The sequence below is a fragment of the Fukomys damarensis genome, unplaced genomic scaffold, assembly GCF_012274545.1.
Source record: "Fukomys damarensis isolate Sample0158 unplaced genomic scaffold, DMR_v1.0_HiC HiC_scaffold_8, whole genome shotgun sequence".
Classification (NCBI taxonomy): Eukaryota; Metazoa; Chordata; class Mammalia; order Rodentia; family Bathyergidae; genus Fukomys; species Fukomys damarensis.
Window position 1 is genome coordinate 30,993,108 of NW_022900920.1, and position 21,201 is coordinate 31,014,308.

Sequence of the window (21,201 nt, forward strand, 5' to 3'; positions counted from 1 at the left end):
GGGTGTGTGGCGGGCGGGAGGTGTGGGCAGGACTTGGGCAGCCGGTCTGGACGCGGGCGCGGTGGGAGGGGCCGCCAGCCGGTCCCTGTGTTTCCTCTTTCCTTCTTGCGCGGCTCAGCCCTAGCGTGCCCCAGCTGATGTGCGGCCGCAAGGGTGCCGGTGACTTCCGGGACCCGCTTGTGGAAGCGGTTCAGCGCGCTCCCGGGTGAAAGGTTGTTTCGGGGAAGATCCTGACTGGGTTGCAGACGCCTGGGCTTACACCTGCGGCGTTCTGGATTCTCGCCTGGGGACGGCTTCCAGGCCATGCCAGTTTCACCCCCACTTAACTTCCCCGGTCCTGATTTTTGTGTTTCACACAGGTCCCTGACTACGCGAAGCAGAGCCTTTAGGGTTTGTTAAAGTGGATGCCACAGCGCAGTCCCCTGATGCAGTCTGAATCTAGCCGGTGTGACGAGACTCCTTGCCTCTTGTGGGGTTTGGATCCTGTGTTTGTAGCCTTTGCAAAACTCTACATCAGGGATATCCTGGCCATGAAGGAATCCCGCCAAATGCCAGGTACGTGGCCGGGCAGTCTGGTAGGTCACCTGTGCTGCGTCCGCACTCCTTGCCTGCCTGGGGCCATGAGGAGGCCTTCCCTGCTTCCACTTTGAAAATGACCTAGCTTGGACCCTCTTGTGAGTTCTTTGCAAGTTATAAACAGTCTATTTTTAAAAAAAACAGATGGGAGGAATAACCTTTGTGCAGAGGAAGGTTTTACTAGTGTATGTCTTGCAGATAGAAAAATTCTCAGTTGTTTTTCTTGGTCTCTTGGAAAGATCGCCCGACCAGGCATTCCTCAGCCTCTTTGTGCCCTTTACCCTCTGTGGGACCTGTGGCTCACCTGTAAAGCTTAGGTTTCTTCTTTGTAAAAATGCGTTCACAGTGCCTGATCTTGTGAGGATTTGTTTTTTGTTGAATTAGAATCAAAAGAATATAAGCTCCCTGGGAGAAAGGATCTGTTCACCTGTATAACCACAGCAGTTTAAGGAGCACTTGACATGTAGTGATTGGACCCTCAAGAAACAGCAGTGGGAGCACCTTCCGGGTAGGTTGAGTCAGTGAGATCACCTGTTTCAGGCCAGGCTGGGCTACATAGCAAGACCTTATCTCAAAAAGCCAAAAAAGAAATAGCAATTGAAAGAACAAAGCATTATACATTTTATAGTTAAATAAAATCTTTTTTAGCTTTACGTGGTGTCGCATGCCTGAAATCCCAGTAATCCCAGCACTCTGGGAGGCCGAGGCAGGAGGGTCACTTCGAGTTCAAGACCAGCCTGGGCTGCATAGTGAGTTCAAGGCCAGTCTGAACTACATAGGGAGACCTTGTCTCAAAAAAAACAAAAGTCTTTTTTTTTTAGAGTAGTGGTTACTGAAGGTGCCTAAAAGTACAACAAATGTGATTTGGGGTAGATTTGAATAATTCAAGTAGCTGTGGGTGGCTCTTAATGTGTTTACTGTACTATATGAGATGTTTGTTTAAACTTTTTTACTCTTAATAGCTTTCTGGTCATGAGCCTTCTGAATAGCTGGCTGTGTGTGAGTCAGAAGGAGGAATCTCAAGCAGCCACAGTTTTACTGCGATGAGAGTTCATTGGATGACCTTACACTGAAGCCTTTTGTATGGATTTTTCACCACACCTTCATTTCCTCATTATTGTTGGACGTTGTCTGTTTTTTGCCTTGGAAGGCAGCCAGCCTCCCCCGTAGTGTTCCATTTTCCACAGCAATCTGGTATTCTTCATAGCTCCTCTCCTCAGGAAGAAATTAATTCCCACGAAATGCTTAAAGATCTGTGGGTGAGCAAGCAAACATCAGAGACAGATGCAGGGGCTTAACTTCCTTCAGGCAGAAGGTGTTAGGATGTGCTAAAACAACCCAGTGAAAACTAGTATTGTGTTCTCTTTTTTTAAGGAAACCTCATGATTGAAGTAGATATCAACCACAATTTTAGTGATTTTCTTCAGACTAAACTAGGGTTCAGAGGAATAGAGAACATCACTTGTCTAGGTTTTTGCTTTGTTGGTTAGGTTTGGTTTGGTTTGGTTTTCCATAAAGAGGAAACTTGCACCTGGGTATGACAGTGAATGTCTGTAATTCCAGCTGTTTAAGAGGCTGAGGCAAGGGGATTGCAAATTTGAGGCCAGCCTGGGCCATTTAGCAAGATCCTATCTTAAAATTTTTAGAAGGGCCAGGAATGTAGCTCAGTGGTAGAGCACCTCAGATCCAATCCCCACACACTCACACATACATACACAAAGGAAATTTGTAACTACATGAAATTTAGAAATGTTTAAACAACAACCACACAAAAAAAATCCTAAAACCACAAAGCTTAGCCCCCAAAAATGATGAAACATAAATCCAGGGTTGCTATGATAAAGAACTTGCCTGGCTTTGTCTTGGGACCTGGGAGGTGACCTCTGAACCCTTGCAATTTCCTGAGGGGTAGGAGTGTCTCTGCTGTTTGTGACAGCCTGCCACTGAAGCCATACTGAGTAATGCTCATAGGTGCCTTATGTGGCCCCCTCAGTTTCACACCACAGGTTAGCCTTCCATTGGTTGGGATTTGGGCCCAAGTTAAATCAGTCTGAGCCCTTGGAGATTCAGGGAGTTCATTCATATGGTTGTGAGTCAGTCATGCCTACATTATGAAACCCCAGTAAAAACTCTGAGGCCTGGGTGAGTGTTCCTGGCTGGTCATACATTGGTGTGTCAGAGTCTGTGTCTGAGAATATGAAGCTTCACGTTTGGATTCCCCATTTGTCCTATGCCATTTCTTCCTTTAGTGGGTCCTGATTTGTACCTTCCATTGCGGAACTACAGGTATAGCACTTTGAGTTGCGTGTCTTCTAGCAGATTGTTACACCTGAGGGAGTCATGGGAACCCCACATCGACGGCCAGTTGGTCAAAAGTGAAGGTTGCCCGGGGATCCCCACAGAAATTGGGGCTAGTAACTGAGGTGACGGCCCTTCTGTGGGGGGTTGTGCTCTACACCTGTAAAATTTAATCTAACTGGGAATTTAGCATTAGAAATGAATTGCAAGATGACTGTAAAAATGTCATGTTCCTAAAACTGAATTTAGGGTTTAACAATAACTATTTTGTCAAGTTTGACTGTAACGGTGATGATATTTACGTTGCTTATGGGTTTTGCTTTTTGTATTAAAAAAACAATAATACTTCATAAAACACAGAAATAGTCTGTGTTTTAAATGTCTTCACATGTCCAACTTTGATTTAAAACTAGCTGTGTGTTAGGAAACAAAACTATCTTGTTTTGTCTCTGCTCTTACATCACAGTGTAGAAAGCTGTGACCCCAAAAGGTATAAGGTGGTCTCCCCCCAACCAGCAAGCAAGAGTGGACTCCAGCTGGCCGTCCTCTAATCCAGGTCAGTTTTGACACTGTCTACCCAGAGATGGTGTCGGGTCCCAGAGGTTGAGGGCTGTGTTCCCAAGACGCCTTTTCTGGTGCCAGTTGAAAGCCCTGGGTTGTTTTCACTGCTTGTGACTGTCTGGTGGTAATCAGGGTTCCCACAAATGGGTTGCTGACGTGACTGAGGGAAGCATGTTTACCAGTTTATCACGAAGGGCGTTACAGAAGCTACTGGCAGATGGCTAGGAAGCTGGAGGAGAGGTGGTGCTGAGCTGCCGTGCCCTCCCCATTGGCGCCACCCTCCTGGAAGCTCTCAGCCCCACATTTTGGGGTTTATGGAGACTTCATTGCATGGTCATGTTGGAAGTGTGGACAGCTGTGTTGAAATGTAGCCGGACAAAATGCCTTGACCCACTGCTAAGAAACGAGATAAGCCAGCAAGCAAGACCGGCCCGTCCAGATTCTGGCCAGGCCCGACCCTTAGCTTTCGAGGTCAGATGAGATCGGGCATAGTCCGGGTGGTATGGCTGTAGACTTCCCTGTCCAGGTTCTTCATGGCCTCTCTGTGAAGTATTCCTTCCCCCAGGGTGTGGGGCAGGACCCCTCTTGAATGAGGGGTTTTTATGGCCTACTCTCGGACAGGATCAGTCGAGAATTTCTTTGTGGCCACCTAAATGTAGCGGAATTAGTTTCTGAGACCTGTGTTGAAGCAAATTATAAGCCAGGAACCACGGATGAAAACTAAAAAATAGACATCCCAATGCCACAATAAGTCTCATATTTTTAGATCAATGTACAACACTTACACTCTCTTCCTAACACAGTGAAGTAGGTGTACTGTACAGCCAGTCCTCCCTCTCCACAGGTTCCTCATCCATAGGCACAGCCAATCTCGAGTTGATAATATTTGGGAAAAGTTTGTGTCGATACTGAGTTATAGTCTTTTACTTCTTTTCCCCTAAACAGTCTAGTATAGCAACTACTTATATAGCATTTGTATTGTGTGGGTACTAAAATAAGTGACGATTTAAACTACTTGGAGAACATGGTAAGTCATGTGCAAATACTAATGGCCATTTTTCTATAAGGATTTGCACATCCTTGGATTTTCATATCAACAGAAGGTCCTGGACCCCACCTCCCATGAATACCCGGGATGACTATGTTCACAAGAATTGTATTAGTATAGATCTGTGAAAATACCATCTTGGGTACTTTTTTTTTGCTGTCAGATTTCAATGAGAGCAAGTACAGCATCAGTGAAATAGCAATTATACTGGAAAGGAGATCCATCAAAAGTGCCATACTTTTAAGAAGAGGTAGTAGGCACATGTCTTGCTGTGGATGTGAGGTTCAAGGTCAGCCATTTGAAGTCTGCTTTAAAGCTGCCTGTGAGCCTGGTCCCCGATCCCTCGCAGCAGTGCCCCCTCCTCCTCCTGGGAGCCTGAAGGATGTGAGGGTCCCCTGGTACATACAGGCCTCTGGGCTACATGGGAAGAGCAGGCACAGAAGGGCCTCACGGTAAGGCTGGCACATGAGGGCGCTAGCGCTTGTCTGTGATCATTTTCTTTTTAATGTCTTTTTGTTGATGGCACATATAACCTGTCCTGGTGATCATTTTCTTAGCCTTTCTCTGGATCCACAGCACTTCTCTCCAACTCCCTGGAGCTCCCTTCTCATAGGAAAAGTCTTGCTCTGAAGGAAGTGGTTCACTAATCTTTTCCATATCTTCAACTGTCTTTTTGTAGACACTGAGCACCTCATTCGCTCGGTGCGTGTTTCCGTGTACTGTGAGACATTTCTGCTGTATTTGTACATAATGCATTTCCTCCTCCTCTGGTTTCCATGGAGATTTCACATTCATGCCCTGTGTTACTTTTCTGCTGTTCTTGTCTTCTCTTTTTAGTGATGCTTTTACGATGTTGCATTTTGGGAATGGAAGGATTCATTGTGTCCTCAAAGGCAACCTGTGGAGTAGAAGTTTGTAGGACCCAAGTGAGTCCTTTTTCTGAGGAAGCCTACTATGACCTCAGTTGAATACCTAGTCATTGTTTGTATTTATTTTTTGTTTGTTTGTTTGTTTGTTTGAGACGGGGTCTCGCCGTGTGGTCCAGGCTGGTCTTAAACTCACTGTGTAGCCCAGGCTAGCCTCAAACTTGTGGTGATCCTCCTGCCTCAGCCTCCCAAGTGCCTGGATTACAGGCATGCACCACCACGCCTGGCTATTGTTTTTATTTTTGCAAGGTACAGAGTTTGTAGGTGACTTGGAGATGTCACTGGCTGTACCATTAGTCCAGTCTTCTCTCTCAGTGCCTTTTCCAAAGATCTCAACCCAGGCAGAGCACCAGGGGCCCAGCTGTTCGTCCATCTTAAAGGCCTTAAAAGTTCATATGTTCTCTGTGGATCCCCATTCAGGCCCAGCTCCTGGATGGGGGCGACTTTTTGGGGTGGCATCCAACCCCTGTTCCTGCTCTTCTGTGGCCTTGCCGTTTTCAGCTCATGGCCCCCTGGTTGTGCAGAGTCCTCTTGAGAAGCATGGTTGCGGAGTGCTGGAGCCTGCTTTGTGTGCTTTCTTTTCTCCCACCACCTCACTCCTGCCTCTGCCCAGCAGACTGAGGTTCGGGTCCTTTATCTGCCCCTGGGACTGTGTGGTGAGCAACTCGCCCCCAGCCCTCTGTCCTCAGACGGAACAAGAGAGCCTTCCGCAGCGGCCAGCCTGCCCAGGCCACAAGTCCCCCAGGCTTGGAGCGCGGAGACTCTGACCAGGCTCTGACTGAGGAGGGAAGGAGGTAGGCAAGCACCCGAGGTGATCATGGCCTCTTTGTTTATAATCCACATGTTTACTTGGAAAGAGAATGGCCACTCAGAAGTGGATAACCTGTTGCTGGAAGTAGCGCCCAGCCATTGCTGGGCAGAGGCTGGAGAGGAAGCTAGGGTACCTTGGGCCAGGCGACAGGACCACAGCACATGTCACTTAAGTGGAAGCAGGGAGCTCATGTGAGGAGGGCAGGAGCAGAAGGGTGGTTCTGCAGGGGCCGGGAGTCAGAATCAGACCCAGCTCCCAGGTCCAGAAAACAGGCTCCCTCAGATTGCTCCTCTAGCAGGAACTTGGCTGCCAGAATCTCTACTCTGAGATTTCAAGACAGAGGGGGTTTTTTGTGTTTGTTTTGGTGTTTAGTTTTTTTTGTTTTGAGACAGAGTCTTACTGTGTAGCCCAGGCTGGCCTCAAACTCATGGAGATCCTCCTGTCTCAGTTTCCTGAGTGTTGGGATTATAGGCCTATATCCCCATGCCCAGTTGAAAACAGAGTTTTTAAAAAAAGTTTTTGAAATTTTTGTCTTGTAATCTGCCAGCCCCAACGGGTAGTATTTTGCAATCTATATATCATCTTTTGATATATAGAAAGAAAAGAAAGGTGGGGCTCTCACTAGTTCGTAGAAATTATGACCCATTTCTTAGGGAAGCACTGGTTAAAAAAAGTCAGAGAAGACATTCTCATGGGTCTCCTTTCTCTTTCCTGTCCTGTGTCGGTCCCATCGTGGGATGACCATTTTCAGGCCTGTGAGTGTTCTTGGAGGTAATTTCGCGTTCACATGTAGAAAGCCAATTCACTAAATCTTGCACTAGTTTTCCCGTTTCTGCACAAGTGAAACCTTAGCGAAAGCCAGACTTTCTGCGTGACCTTTGCAAAGGTGACCTGGGTTTCCTGGAGCCATCTCTAAGGGCTCTTCTTTAAGACTGGGATCGCAGCCCGCTTCCACTTTCTGCGTCCACTGCACCACCCCCAAAAGACATTTAGTGAAGCAGAAAATTAATCATCTATAACTTTGCTTTTTTAAAAATTTAGGTATCTTTTTATACAATGGGCATCCAATAAAACAAGTAGACATCCTGGGAACCGTCATTGCAATGAAAGAAAGAGATACTTTCTACAGTTACGGAGGTAAGAGCGGTTATATTCAAAATTGAGCTGTGGTAGAAAGTCCCCATGTAGCCAAAAGCTGGATTTTACACAGCCCTGGCCTTTCAGAGCTGCTGGGGACCCCCATAAATCACAGTCCTCTGCCGGGGGCCTCTTCGAACCCCACAGGTGGACTGAGTGTCAAACAAGACGAGGTAGAGTGATGCCAGTGACACCGTAAAGCGGCCGCCACCAGGAGTCAGGAGGCGGAAGGGTGAAAACACAGCATTGCAGGGTAGCGGATCAGCAGGGTGGACGCCTGAACCCAGACACAGCTGGAGGCTGTGGTGATGATGATGCTTCCCAAAGAAGGGGCCAGGTTAATGTCGGAGTGGACTCTTGGGAGACACGAAGGTGTGAACAATAAATCTATATCCAGAAGAATGTTTTAAAAAGCTGTTTGGTACTCAGAGCAGTTCTCCATTATGATGAAGGACACTTTATAAAGGGTTTCTAGATTTTGGATACCAGAGAGTTGTTAGAGTGTGATTTTAGCATAGTGCTTCTTGATTGTTTTGAGCTGAACGTAAGTATTTTAATGTATTTCCTTTTACATCCTCAAGATTCTCTAGTTAAGAGGCCAAGTTAAGTATTTGGTGGGAAACTTCACTGAATTCCAAACCTTTGCCATAATGGACACTGTTGCTTTTGGGGATGCTGCCTTGGATCTGTATTTTTGCTCTACTTGAGGGGAGATGGAAGAAATCAGACTTAGTGAGCAAGAATTTTCCTTGGCAGTCTGTGCACGATTGATAATTATAGATACATCACTGCATTCTTCAGCATTAGTTCATTTTCCTGACGATGGCCATCTGCTGCTTATAAAATAATGTGTGAGAGATGAGATCTCCCATGCCTTCTGCTTTTTCTCAGTGCATAATCTGGAATAGATCACTTTGTTGTCAGGCACCCACACACTGAATCTCTCCTCTGCTTTATCTGACCAAAGAGATTGGTCCTGTGTTTCTCAGAGTGGGCACAGTGAGCTGTGGGCGAGTGCATTTACCTGTAGTACAATAAAGTACTTCCTGCCTGCCTTTTAGTGAGAAAATAAGTGTCTTTCAGCTTACAGAGCACTGTTACAGTCATCATTCACCTTATTTTCCCCCTGGTATTTTTTAGTGTGTGTGCTGCCGAAGCACTGGTCTTTTGAAATAGAAAGGACAGATTATTTCCATTTTGTAGATGAGAAAACTGAAGCTCAGGAATTTGCTTAGGGTTCTAGTGATGGAGATTTGTGGGTCCAGTCTTCTGTGTACTCTGCAGACTACATATAAGAGGTGTCTCTCTCCTTTCATCTCCTTCCTTGTCCAGGGCCGCAGCCCCAAATCATCTGGATCTGGTTTTTTGTTTTCTGCTTTTCAGATGAAGTAAGGAAGACTGTTGAAACCTCAGTCCTGGCTCTGGAAGCAGGTCAAAATTAGCCTATGACCTAACAGAGCATCACTTATGCCCTCTTCCCGTTATGGAAAGATTAAGGCTGTGTGCTTGACTCTTCCCAAGAATCCTTTCCCTCTGAGTTGAGCCAGTAGCCCGCCACATGTGTGGGCTGCACGGAAACAGAGACATCTGAATGTGGAAGTAATCAGAATTGCTTTTGTGACTCATTCTCACCTGGCCTGTTCCAGTGGTGAGCCGCTTCTGTCCCTGCTGTCTTCAGGCCCAAGGTGGCTCTCAGCTTACCTTCCAGGCAGCCACACCCCGCTGCCCATTTCACCACAGGCCAGAGCTGGGGGTGCTTCTGCCCACACTGACACATTCTGGTGCCCACAGTGCCACCAAGCTGGGGAGGCAGCAGGCCGTGGGACCCTGACTCGGGGGCTGCTGAGAGAGGTTGTAAACCAGGGAAGCTGGGGTTTGGTGGCGGTGCCCACAGTGCACAGAGAACCTCAGACTGCAGGCTTTGGGAGGCTTGGGCCAAGACCAGAAAGACCTCGTGTTTCCTAGGGCAGACATTCATCTACTCAGGGGTATTTTTTTGTTTTGTTTTGTTTTTTTGAGTTTCCATCATAAATGAAGTTTCAACTATCCCAAGAAGTTGTGCACCTGGATACATCATACCTTCTTTAAACCCAGATGTCCTTGGTAACTCTTTGCTTCTTTAAGTGATACTCATTATGAAAGGGAATTTAAAACTAGAGACAGTGTTAATGATGTGCATACAAGTCATGTGAAATTCGATAAACCAGACAAAAACAGTGTTCTAGTTTGGGTGAACATTGTTCCTGATATTCCTGATGTGCTGATATTTAACAAATGCCTTATTTCCTTGGTGCTGTTGTACGTATGTCTTGTCTTCTTTATGTTTGAAATTAGACTCACAGTCAGTGCATACATTGAATGTGGGGTTCTTTTCCCATATGCTAAAAAAAATACTGTTAGCACCCAGTGTTTTAAAATCATTTATGTTCCAAGGCCAGGGATGTAGCTCAGTGGTGCCACCCCTGCCTGGCAAGCGCAAGGTCCTGAGTCCGATCCCTGGTACTGGAAAAAATGTATAATTTATGTTACATTTTACTGTTTGTTTTACATAGATTATATGTAAGACTTCTAAGATATGTAAGATTTCGGTTTTACAGTCAGTCACCGGTATCTTAGCGGTGAGTGTGGATCTTCACTGCAACACTTTATCCTCATGCACTGTTACTGTCACTTATTCCGTCAGTTCCATGTTTGTAAACATTTAGGTTATTTACAGCTTCAAGTGTCATCAACAGTACCCCAGTGAACAGCCTTACAGGAGGTGTCTGAATCGACACGCTCATTCTGTTTTTCTCCTTGGTGTAGTTTACTGGAAGCAATTGCTAGGTCAGAGGATATATATACATTTCAAAATTTGATGTATGTTTTAAACTTGCACTGTAGAAATTTAGTGCTAATTTAAACTTCCACTCACAGCATATGAATATCATTATCTAACAGATGATGAGATATTATTTAAACCGGCTCTTTTTTCATGATAAATGTGAATTTAGCACACTGACACGTTTATTGGTCATGCTTGTATCTTCCTTTAGGTGCATATTCTTTTTTGCCACTTTTTCTCTTGTGGCTTGGTCTTACTAAATTATATGAGCTCTTTATATATTTAGACACTAACCCCATCATTTAGAAAATTGCTGTCCATCAGCAAGAATTGTCAGACTTTTTAAAAAACCAAGTTCTCCTGGACTGTTTTAGAAATATTTGGTCAAATGTGAGTTAATTTAGATGTAATGGCATTTAAAACAACAACAAAAAAAGCTGTGAAAATGGCCTTAGAGCATTATCTTTAGTTACTTGAAGAGTTTCTACTTTTTTTAAATATAGTTTATGTTAAAATAATTTTTATTAATTTAGAGAAGACAATCAGTGTCTGTGAGAAAAACGGACTTTCTTTTGGATTTTCTTTTTATGGTCATTATGAGCGATTGTGTCTTCCTTTTCTTAGTTTCCCATTCTTCCTTTGTTCTAAAACTTAGACTGACATCTAGCTTTAACAAATAAGTCACACATGTGTAAATACCAAATAGTTTCTCTGGTGTGAAAAACTATAATAATACATAAGATCCTAATGAGATAACTGACAATGTGAAATAGGAAGAAAAGGGCTAAAGATATAGGGAAAGTGGGAAGGGTAGGGGAAAGGGAATAAGGGAAAAGAAAAAAATAGGATGAAAAAATGGAAATAAAGTGTTTGTAAATGGGGAGGGGCCGAGGGAGTGGAGGGAGGGCAGGGACAAGGGGAAAAAGTGAGAACCAAGACCTGTCATGTAAAGGTACAAGGTCCCAATAATGAATGTAACTGTACTGTATACCTAAAATGTACCAATAAACTCAAATGTTGAAGAAAAAAAAAACAGATTCTCTTTTTCTGGTTGTGCTTAAAGCTGTCTTTCCCCACCAACCAAAACCTTGAAATATTAACCCATGTTTTCTAATATAATGAGACACATCTAGAATTTATTTTACTTTAAGATGTATTCTTGACTTTTTCTTTCAACATAGATTCAAACCTACAATAAAATATTTTGGCCTTACATTTCTTCTATGTTATGTGTGATTTCACAGCAGTCTGCTTAATCTCTTCTTTAATTACGAGGCCCACTACTCTGTGCTTAGTAACCTTGATTCTGAGTCTGTCAGAAACTAGGCAAAGAAAAATCTCCCAATTATTCTACAGGTACCATGGGAATTATTTGGCTTGTTTTGTATTAGAAGTAAAACAGGCTGAACCAGTACTATTTTTTGTGGCCAGGATATAACTATTTTCTATTAGGAAAATAAAATGGTGCCCTTCTGTGTTATGCTTGGCTCCCCTTGCATCTCCTGCAGGGGTAAGAACTGGGCAGAGAGAAGCCCTGGCCAAACAACGTGAGACCCTTTGTCCTGAGACCCCAGCGGCTAGAGAAAGAGAGGTGGTAACAGAAGGCTCTGCCCTGGGCGCTGGTGCCCTCGACCGCAGGCTGTGTGATGTTGTCTTCAGGATGGAGCGAAAGGCTGACCTTGTGTGTGGGCAGTCGTGGAGATCTCCGCAGGAACTGCCTAGGATGCCACTTTTGGCAGCGGGGTGCAGATGAGGCCTGCTGGCACTCTTGGGCAGGGTAGGGAAGTGTTGGGCGCTGCCCACTGGGCGCATACTTTCTGCTCACGTGTGTGCAGGCCACACTGGTATATGGGGAGAGACTGGATTTTAAAGGTGGAGAACTCTGCTAAGGGCTTTCCCCATCTAAGCTTATGAGAAATGTCATTTTTCAATGTGGCTGAGGGTAATGATGACTCGTGAGCTCACCAGCTGTACTTAGATCTCTCCTACCCTTCTGTGCTTCTCTTGCAGTGGATGATAGCACAGGAGTTATAAACTGCATCTGCTGGAAGAAGCCAAGCAGTGCCAAGTCTTCACCAGGTAATTCTGCTTGCCTCTTCCTCTGCTCTTTGGCTAGCCGCTGGATTTCACTCAAGGCGGCTCATTGGAGCAGCTCTAGGGCTGAGTTTTCACTTTCATTCTCCCGTGGCATGCAGCAAGGGACTTGGAACACAGTACTCAGATTCGGCTGCTCTGAAACTGGCACCAGGGTGGGTAATGTGCAATTACTTCTCTTTCTCCCATCTCTTTGTTGCTCATTTCTTCCAGGTTGTAATCCTTGACCAGAATTGGAGACTGCTTTTCCTGCTAGCCCCTCTGCGGCTATCATCCAGATTTTCCGAATTTCTAATATATTAAGCTGGATACCAGGGCCTCTAAGGTTGTTAGGATGGGATTCCTTTGGAAGTTAGCCATTAAGTAATATAAACTGCAAAGAGCTTTAAAATTGTATATTGTACCCATTGCCTAACTGAAACAACATTTGGGGTCATTGACATGCACTTTAATAATTCCTGAGTACTCCTTTGGTTTGTTTTGTGCTGCCGGTGCATGCTAAGAAGCACGCTACCCCTGAGCTACAACCTCTGCCTTCTTGGGTAATTTTAAAAGTTTGGTTCATACTATTTAAAAAGTATTGTACAATACTGCTGATCATTTTTGGCTCTGGAGAAGCTACAGGAATTGGCAGCTCCCTTTCCCTGTTTTATAAAACACTCAGCCTGGAGCCATGCATGCAGAGTACTAGGTCAAGGCTGCTGTGTTGATGCTGTGGCTGGGATGAATGTCCCCAAAAGGTCACCCGTAAAGGCCCACTCCTCAGGGTGGGGGTGGCCATAGCAGGAGGCGCTGTGGCCACTCAAGAGGCAGGGCCTAGCGTGAGGTCCCTAGGTCACTGGAGGCAGCGCCTTACAGGGGCTGATACTCAGGTCTCTGACTGTCTCCTGGCTCTGTGTGACTGCTGGCGCCTGGACTCTCTGAGTGGGCTGCCTGGTTTTGGACGTGAACCTCTAGAACAGTGATGACGAACCTTTAGAGACGAGCGCCTAAACTGCAAGCCAAACCCACTTATTTATCACAAAGCACCAACACTGCAGTTAAACCTGAATACTCGGGTTTTAGTTTAGAAGAAACAGCTGCTGTCCGATGCTCAGCTGCTGGGCGACCTGGCTGGATGCCGATAGAGGGCTCTGTGCCTGCTGTGACATGCGTGCCCCAGCTTTGCCACCACTGCCTCTAGAAACTTGGGGTCTGCGTCTCAGCTACTTAATACCTGCATTTGACCACAGAAGCAGGCATGGGTGATACATAAACAAATGGGCCTGCTGTGTCCCCACAGAGCTTTATTTAGAAAAACAGGCAGTGAGTAGACCTGGGCTGGGGGCCATGGTCTGCAGACCTCTGTTTTAGATATGATTTTAAGGAATTTTCCCAATTGACTTTTTTTAAAAGAAATGACATCAGGAGAATTATATAATTCTTATATTTAGTAACTTTTAGATCAACAAAATGGCCATTCATCTGGACAGTAAGATTTCTTAAATGTCGATCAGTAATGAATCAGTAACAATCACAGAGGGTAGCCTTGATTTGAAGTTCTCTGCAAATATGAAGAGAGAAGAATATCAGAAGAAAGCCTGGAAATGATTATCATCTCGGTACACATGAAGTGATGTTTTTAAATTGCTCCCAACTTGCCCGTTCTCTCTTTTCAATGTAATTGTCCAAAGTTTAAAAGCTTTCCATCGAAAAGTGGGCAATGGAGACAAAAACTTTTAAATAAAATTTAGTGTAAGTCCAACCCATGTTCCAGTCAAAGAAGAAGATAATGTTGACGCTTACAAATGTCGCACTCAGTGTACCGCGTGGACTTAGCTGATGAGCACAGCTACGAAAGCTTGGTCCTAGTATCAGAAAGGAAGAGGGGATTTATCTTTCAGGATGACACAGACCACTTAAAACGAGCCCAGCTGGGCTCCTGCCGCCCCATCCCATTCATGGCACTGCTGGCTGGAGCCGACTCGGGCAGTTTGGCACACCTTGTGGATGAAAGCTGGGCTTGTTGGCAGACCGACCATTGGCCTGTTCATTTCAGCATTTATCATCACCCGTAAAGTCTGTGTAATGGAGGTTAGGGTTACAAACGCCCTGAACCCTCACCTGAAGAAGAGCGCCTGGGGTCAGGAGCATGGAGGAGTCAGACTTTCAGGCGGTGACCCTGGCCTGTGTTCTGCGGAGAAACCCAGTGTGCCGAGCGGCACCGACGCTGCTTTTGTCTGGTTTCCTCGGTGCTGTTTACTGTGTGTGCACGGGTCCCCGGATGTGCCTCCCCCGACCCCCTCGGTGCAGCACCGGTGTTACAGTGAAGGCCTCTGAGCAGGACAGCATGGCTGCCCGCATTGTATCGGGGCAGGGTATGTGACCGAGCGGCCGAAACTCTCACCCTCCATAGAAGCCCTGTTAGAAGCCAAGCCACAAATAGTGCAACCTCAGGACATGAATCAGCGTGTGACAGAGTCATTGCTTCAGGTAGATAACAATGTTTAAAAGATTTCACCACGTTTCCTGTCTTACAGCATGTGTGGAACAACCCAAAGAAGACAGGTGTTTATTATTCCCAATAAACACGTCAAGTTCTCCTAAGTCCCTGGCAGTTAAAACACAAAACTGTTTCCAGCGTCTAGAGGGATAGACTCAAAAATCAAGATTTTTTTTAAAGCTTTTGTAAAGCAGAATGAAATTATATAAATGTGAAAAAGAGCCAGGGATTTAGCTCAGTGGTTCTGCTGCCTGCCTCACAAGTGCAAGATCCCGAGTTTGATCCCTAGTACCAAAAAAAAAAAAACGTGAAAAAGAAAGTGGAGTGTAGAGGGTGTGTGTAATAAGGCTCACTGATGAAATGTCCTGACATTTAAAAGAAACTAACAAAGCTAAGGAGGTGAAGGGCTTGTCCATAAAGGAGTAGTAGCAAGTGGGTCATCTCATATGTGAGTGGCTCTTGCAATTTAGAGCAGAATAAAACTTCATGGACTCGAGTTGTGTCTGCTAAGGAGTTAAACGTCCTGGCAGCAGAAGCGCCTTGCCGATGTCCTTGTGTAAAGACTGGGTGGGCGGTTATTTTTTCTGGCAGACATTCTGATGGTGCATTACTGACTAAGCCTAATGGAAGACCCCCAAAGATAACAAAACAGTTTTGTCCAGAGCTTCACAGATAGCATGTATTTATCACTCCTGTGGATCTGACGTTGGTCAAAGTTCATGAGGTGAGAGTTAAAGTAGATCATACACATAAAACTAGATCTCACACAGCTGTGTTTGTGAGGGGTCTCGTCATCCCTATTGCATAGCTAACAAAACTTTTTAACTATAAAAAGAGACATACTGAGTGAGACGAGCTAAGTAAACTGTCCTCAGTAAGACAGAGTGCTGTGTTGCTAGTTAAAATGCTGTGGTGTGCAGATTCTGCGGGATACATGAGTGTATTTGGATTTATGCTGGGCCGAAAAACAACATAAAGTCGTTTATGCTGATCACAATGGCTGTGCGAAGCGGGAGTCTGTGGGGCAGGCAGCAGACAGTGCAGGACAAGCTGGAGGGCTGTGCAGCCCCCACTTTGCCGCCTCAGCTGCTTCCCCACCTGCACAGAGGGAGGGGTTGTGAGGTACACTGGCACCCCCGGCTGCTCTCGCGCAGTTTGCAGGCACTTTGGTGATGAAGGCTCCTTAGGATTGAGTGCATCGGTGTCTTTCCATCATGCAGAGTGAGTGTGAACGTGTATGTGCAGTGTGAGAGTCAGTTCCTCCGTCGTGAGAGGTGAGCGATGAGCTCTGCGCGAACCTCCGGTCGGTGTCCGTGGCAGGCACCAGAGCCTCTCTGCGATGACATCGTGTTTAGGAGTTGTTTTTTCTGCAGCAGAACTTCAGTGTTCAGGTTTAATTACAGTCTTGGCCCTGTGTGGTAAGTGGGTTGGTTGGGCTTGGGCACTCAGTCTCTAAAAGGTTCTCCATCAATAGCCTGGGCCAGGAGCGCTCAGTGGGGCATCTGCACAGACACTGGAGGGTCTGAGACCGGTTGTCACCAGGAAACTGAACACCTGGCACACACTGTCTCACTGCACCCTGGGACACACAGAGCCGTGTGACCGCACTGCCTGTACACAGGAGGGAGAGCAGGCGTTGCAGCTGCCTGGGGCCCACTCTCTTGGCCTCGGCTACTCTGCTCCCTTCATTCTACCTTTTTTGGTACTGGGGATCACACTCAGGCAGGCGGCGGCACCACTGAGCCAAATCCCCGGTCCTCCTCATTTTGCTTCTGAAAATTACGGCTTATACCCCCTGCTCTGAGAGTATTTCCAGAGGCTCCGAGGAGTCCCTGTGGCAGGGCCAGTGCCTAGGAGAACACATGTGCCGGCTCCCCTGGTGCAGCCTCTCAGTGTGGTGGCGTTGTGGGGTCATGCCTCTCTGCTCTGTCGGCCCTCACAGCTGCTCCAGGCTCAGCAAGAGAGCTCAGTGTGATTTCGAAGCTTGAGAAGCTGCAAGAGACCATCGAGCAGAGAAGCAGGGTAGAACTTGGGGATGTTATCCGAGTCAGAGGCTACCTCCGCACGTACAGGGAAGAGCGGGAAGTTCATGCTACCACTTACTGTAAGCACACCGTGTTCCTGCCGTGTTGGTTGCTATTCTGGGTGTGTGTTCAGTGAGCTCTTATTTAGGTAAAAGTCAGACTTCCAAAAAGTTTAGAAGACATAACTCTAATGGGGGAAATTACGAGGTGTACATGCTTTCTTTAATTGGTGTAGCATTTCTGAATTTTATTTTGAAGAAAGTTAATTATAGGTATATAATGGTTATATCTAATTGGCAGGTTTATTTGGACACTTTGAAATTTTAAGTGTCAGTCCACTACAGTAGATCATTCACCCTCTTCAAACTCACGGAGGTTTCTTGAGCACCCTGAAGCTGTTCACTTTATGTGAAAACAACTCCCTCAGAAATGGGGCAAACCTGCACCATCCCCACTTTGGCTGCGTGGGCTGCTGCTCAGCTCGCAATACCAAGGGCAGTCCCTGCTGTGTGCCAGAGTAGCAGTCGAATGACTGCACAGTGCTAGTCCACCTGCTCCAGGTCACTCCTGGTGCTCAGGGCAGGGCCTTCCCGCTCCTGGGCTGACTGGGAGCTGTCAGGTGCATCCAGCCTGCTGTCATCACAGTCTGGACCTGATCGTGCTGTAATCTCTGTGGCATCTCTCTCCGGGGTCTTGTTAGATAAAGTGGATGACCCGATGTGGAACATTCAAATTACAAGAATGCTTGAGCTGCCTGATCTCTACAGGAGAGTATATGACCAGCCCTTCCACAGCCCGGCCTCAGAGCGAGAAGAGGCAAGCAGGTGAGTTTCACTCTGTCCCTGCCCAAGACGTGCAGCAAAGCCAGGCAGCGTCGGCTTGGATGCTGGGGTTGGCCTGGGTCAGAGCTCTGACCCTCTGGGGCCTCAGTTTCCTCATCTGCACAAAGAGAACAGTAATAGTACAAAAGCGCCAAGGGAAGACATATGTATAATTAATGTCACTGACAGCTTTCCCATTGCTAAGACAAAATACCTGGCGCTCACACTTAAAGGAGAGATTTATTTGGCTCATGATTGCTGCCGAGGCAGGAAGAGCATGGTGGATGGGCATGGCGAAGGGAAGCTGCTCACCTCATGGTGACCAGGAAGCAGGGAGGGGAGGAGCCTGGGGTGAGGACATACTCTTCTGAGCCACACCCCAGGGAATGCAGCCCTTCCTGCCAGGCCCCACTTCCAACTTGAGACTTTGAGCACAGTTTAGATCTAAACCATAACAGAGTGGCAGGGGGAGCAGGAAAAAAATATTGGAAGGGCTGGGGATTTAGCTCAGTGGTTCCACTGCCTGCCTCGCAAGCACAAGGACTTAAGTTCGATCCCCGGTATCAAAAAAAAATATTGGAAGGAAATATGGGTGACATTTTTCCAAGTTTGATGAAACTATAAACTCACAGATCCAAGAAGCTCAACAAATCCCAAGGCAAGAGACAGGAAGAAAATGACAGTGAGGAATCTCACAAACAGATCTTATTCCACAGCATGTCATAACCAAAAGCTACCCAAAAAAACCAATGGCAACAACTAAACAGCAGTTCTCAACCAGTGAGTCAAACCAAATCAAAGCAAACCCAGGAGGAGTGGTACATGGGAATTTGCTGGTATGAAAGAACCAGTTACAGTGGCTCTCTAGGGCTGCAGGCTGGGAGGGTAGGATGGGAGGAGGAGAGAAAGGGACCTTTTTAACGTGTCCTCTATTTTTTTTTTTCTTGCAATGCTTAGGGACAGAACCCAGGGCCTTGCACATTCTAGGCAAGTGCCATACCACTGAGCTATACCCCAGACCTCCCTTTAATGTTTTTTAAACCTGCCTATATTACACACCCAGGAAATTTTTAAAGAAAGTACAAATGATAGACCTGTGTAAAATAAAAAGTGGCAGTTGTCCCCTGCGTGCCAGTCCCCAGAGGTTACCCACACCAGGCCCCCGAGTCTTCCTGTAGGTTCTTTTTTTTCTGTGCATGAATAGTCATCAGTATATTCTGCACTCTTTTCTTTGCTTCTTTTTGCGGGGGAGTAGGGTACTAGGGCTTGAACTCAGGGTCTAGCCCTTTTTGTTGTGTTTCAAGACAGGATCTTGCTAAGTTGTCTAGGCTGAACTCAAATTTTTAATCTCCTGCCTCAGCCTCCCAGAGAGCTAGGTTTACAGGCATTCGCCACCACACCCAGCTCTACTTTTTTTTTCTTTGTCTATCATGAATATCTCTGTTAGTTCTTACAGTTCTACCTCATAATTTTAAACAAACATGATGTTCACTGAGTGGGCTACCACTGATGTCAGTAACAAGCATCGACATAATATAATATTGCATCTAGTGTTGCATTTCAGCTGACTTCCTGTCCTACGCATACCAAGGAAGGGAGGTGATAGTTTCTGCGGGGCTTTTAAAAGCTTTCCCCCACCAGCAATCCAGGTGCTCTGGACCTTGCCAGCCTCACACGTTTGCTGAGTGAAAAAGTGAGAGAGTTCCTCCTGGAAAAGAAAGTGCACACCTTCTACCAGCAGGAGTTGGAAGCGGTGGCCTCCCTGCTGTCCCTTGCCAATCAGCCTGTGATTCGTGGCAGCTGCTCCGACCAGGCGAGTGTGGTGGGTGTGCCCTATGGCAGACAGCGTGGGTGCCCGTGACTGGGGAGAGACGCACAGGGTGGGCTGAGGGCCGGAAGTCGCAGTGCTGGCATGTGTTGCTTCTGTTTCTGAAAGGTCTCATATGTGAAGTGTTTGAAACGGGGCCGGACCCGCCCGGTCTCAGTGCCCTTGATCTCCAGTAGAAAGCTGGTACAGGCTTGAGCCTGGCCGTCCGTGCTGAGAGGGTGTCCAAGTCTCGGCCAAAGCCAGGTGGTCGGAGGGGCACAGGCAGGCCATCACCCTCTGCCCAAGGCGAGTTCCTGATCGGCAGGATAATGCGTGAGCTTTTCTTCAGAGTTAGGTTAATCTGTCATGTTTTAGGAGTTTAAATAAAGATCCAGTGGTATTCAGTCTGGTTTATAGGTAAAAGTCCCGGAATACTGAAGTTAATTTTCATTCCCTTTTTTTTAACCTGTAGTGTTACAGGCACATGTTTTTGTTTTGTGCCCAAGGCGAGTTCCTGATCGGCAGGATAATGCGTGAGCTTTTCTTCAGAGTTAGGTTAATCTGTCATGTTTTAGGAGTTTAAATAAAGATCCAGTGGTATTCAGTCTGGTTTATAGGTAAAAGTCCCGGAATACTGAAGTTAATTTTCATTCCCTTTTTTTTAACCTGTAGTGTTACAGGCACATGTTTTTGTTTTGTTTTTTTTTCAGCTTTAATTGAGTTTATTGGTACATTTTAGGGATACAGGACAGACATTCATTGTTGGTATTCAGTCTGGTTTATAGGTAAAAGTCCCGGAATACTGAAGTTAATTTTCATTCCCTTTTTTTTAACCTGTAGTGTTACAGGCACATGTTTTTGTTTTGTTTTTTTTTCAGCTTTAATTGAGTTTATTGGTACATTTTAGGGATACAGGACAGTTACATTCATTGTTGGGATCTTGTACCTCTACATGACAAGTCTTGATTCTCATTTTTTCCCCTTACCCCTGCCCTCCCTTCACCCCCTCCTCCCCTCCCCATCTACAAACCAGGCAAATGTTTTTAATTGTTTGGTGTTTGTCTGAATTAAGAATTATTGGAGACTTTGGTTTTAGGCTTTCCTTTCCTTATTCTTAAATTTGGTGTTATTGTGATGTGACTCATGTACTTTAAAATAATAAATGATCTCAGCATAAATATCACCTTGTTCCCCTCCCAGGTGTCTGTTCTGGTTGCCCCTGCCCCTCACCCTGACCACCCGTTGATGTCACTTCACACCCTCACAGTTAGGACCCATGAGGTCAGAGGCCTTGTCCAACTTAACCAAGGCAGGATAGAGCAGGTTCTCAGTAATTATTTGATTGAAGAAATGAATACTTACAAAAATTCAAATTGTTCCCCGAAGTAGGAGTTAAAAGTGGGTGTCCTTCCCCTCCTCCCTCCGTCTGTCCCCATCCCCGTCCCCAGAGACGGGTCCACTGAGTGTGCTGTAGAGATTGTGCCTGTGGACACCAGCGCTCCAGTGCCCGCGGGGCAGCATGCTGTTGCGCCCCAGAAGAAGCCCAGCTCTTCCCTGAGCAGGGTCCCTTCCTGGTAGTATGTGTAGATTTGGTGCTGTAGAGCAGCCTGCTGGTACCTGACCTGGCCTTCCATTACCGGTGGGGCCACCGTGCATGCATGAACTCTCGCTAGGGACCCTGAATTGTGCTTTGTGATCCTGGTGGGGCAGGTCCGGGGTCACGCCCTTGCCTTCCGGGCACGGCCACTGCTTCTCAGTTGTTTTCGCACACCTAATTACCTCTTCCTGCCAT

The 21,201-nt window shown here is 46.3% G+C and overlaps 1 protein-coding gene across 5 annotated transcripts in view; it reads left to right on the forward strand.

Moving 5' to 3' along the window:
* The first annotated feature begins 33 nt into the window (after window positions 1-33).
* Stn1 (STN1 subunit of CST complex) overlaps window positions 34-21,201 on the forward strand; it is a 31,577-nt gene continuing 10,409 nt past the window's right edge. The window contains exons 1-7 of one of the 5 annotated variants that reach the window (XM_010626462.3): window positions 34-212; window positions 360-555; window positions 7,262-7,357; window positions 12,192-12,260; window positions 16,700-16,861; window positions 17,482-17,605; window positions 19,244-19,415. In XM_010626462.3, coding sequence (XP_010624764.1) covers window positions 405-555; window positions 7,262-7,357; window positions 12,192-12,260; window positions 16,700-16,861; window positions 17,482-17,605; window positions 19,244-19,415 — 774 coding nt within the window. In that variant the 5' untranslated portion in view covers window positions 34-212; window positions 360-404. Of the gene's footprint in view, window positions 213-359; window positions 556-3,340; window positions 3,431-7,261; window positions 7,358-12,191; window positions 12,261-16,699; window positions 16,862-17,481; window positions 17,606-19,243; window positions 19,416-21,201 lie in introns of those variants that run through there. The other 4 variants (XM_010626461.3, XM_010626465.3, XM_010626464.3 and 1 more) reach the window with 4 other exon arrangements.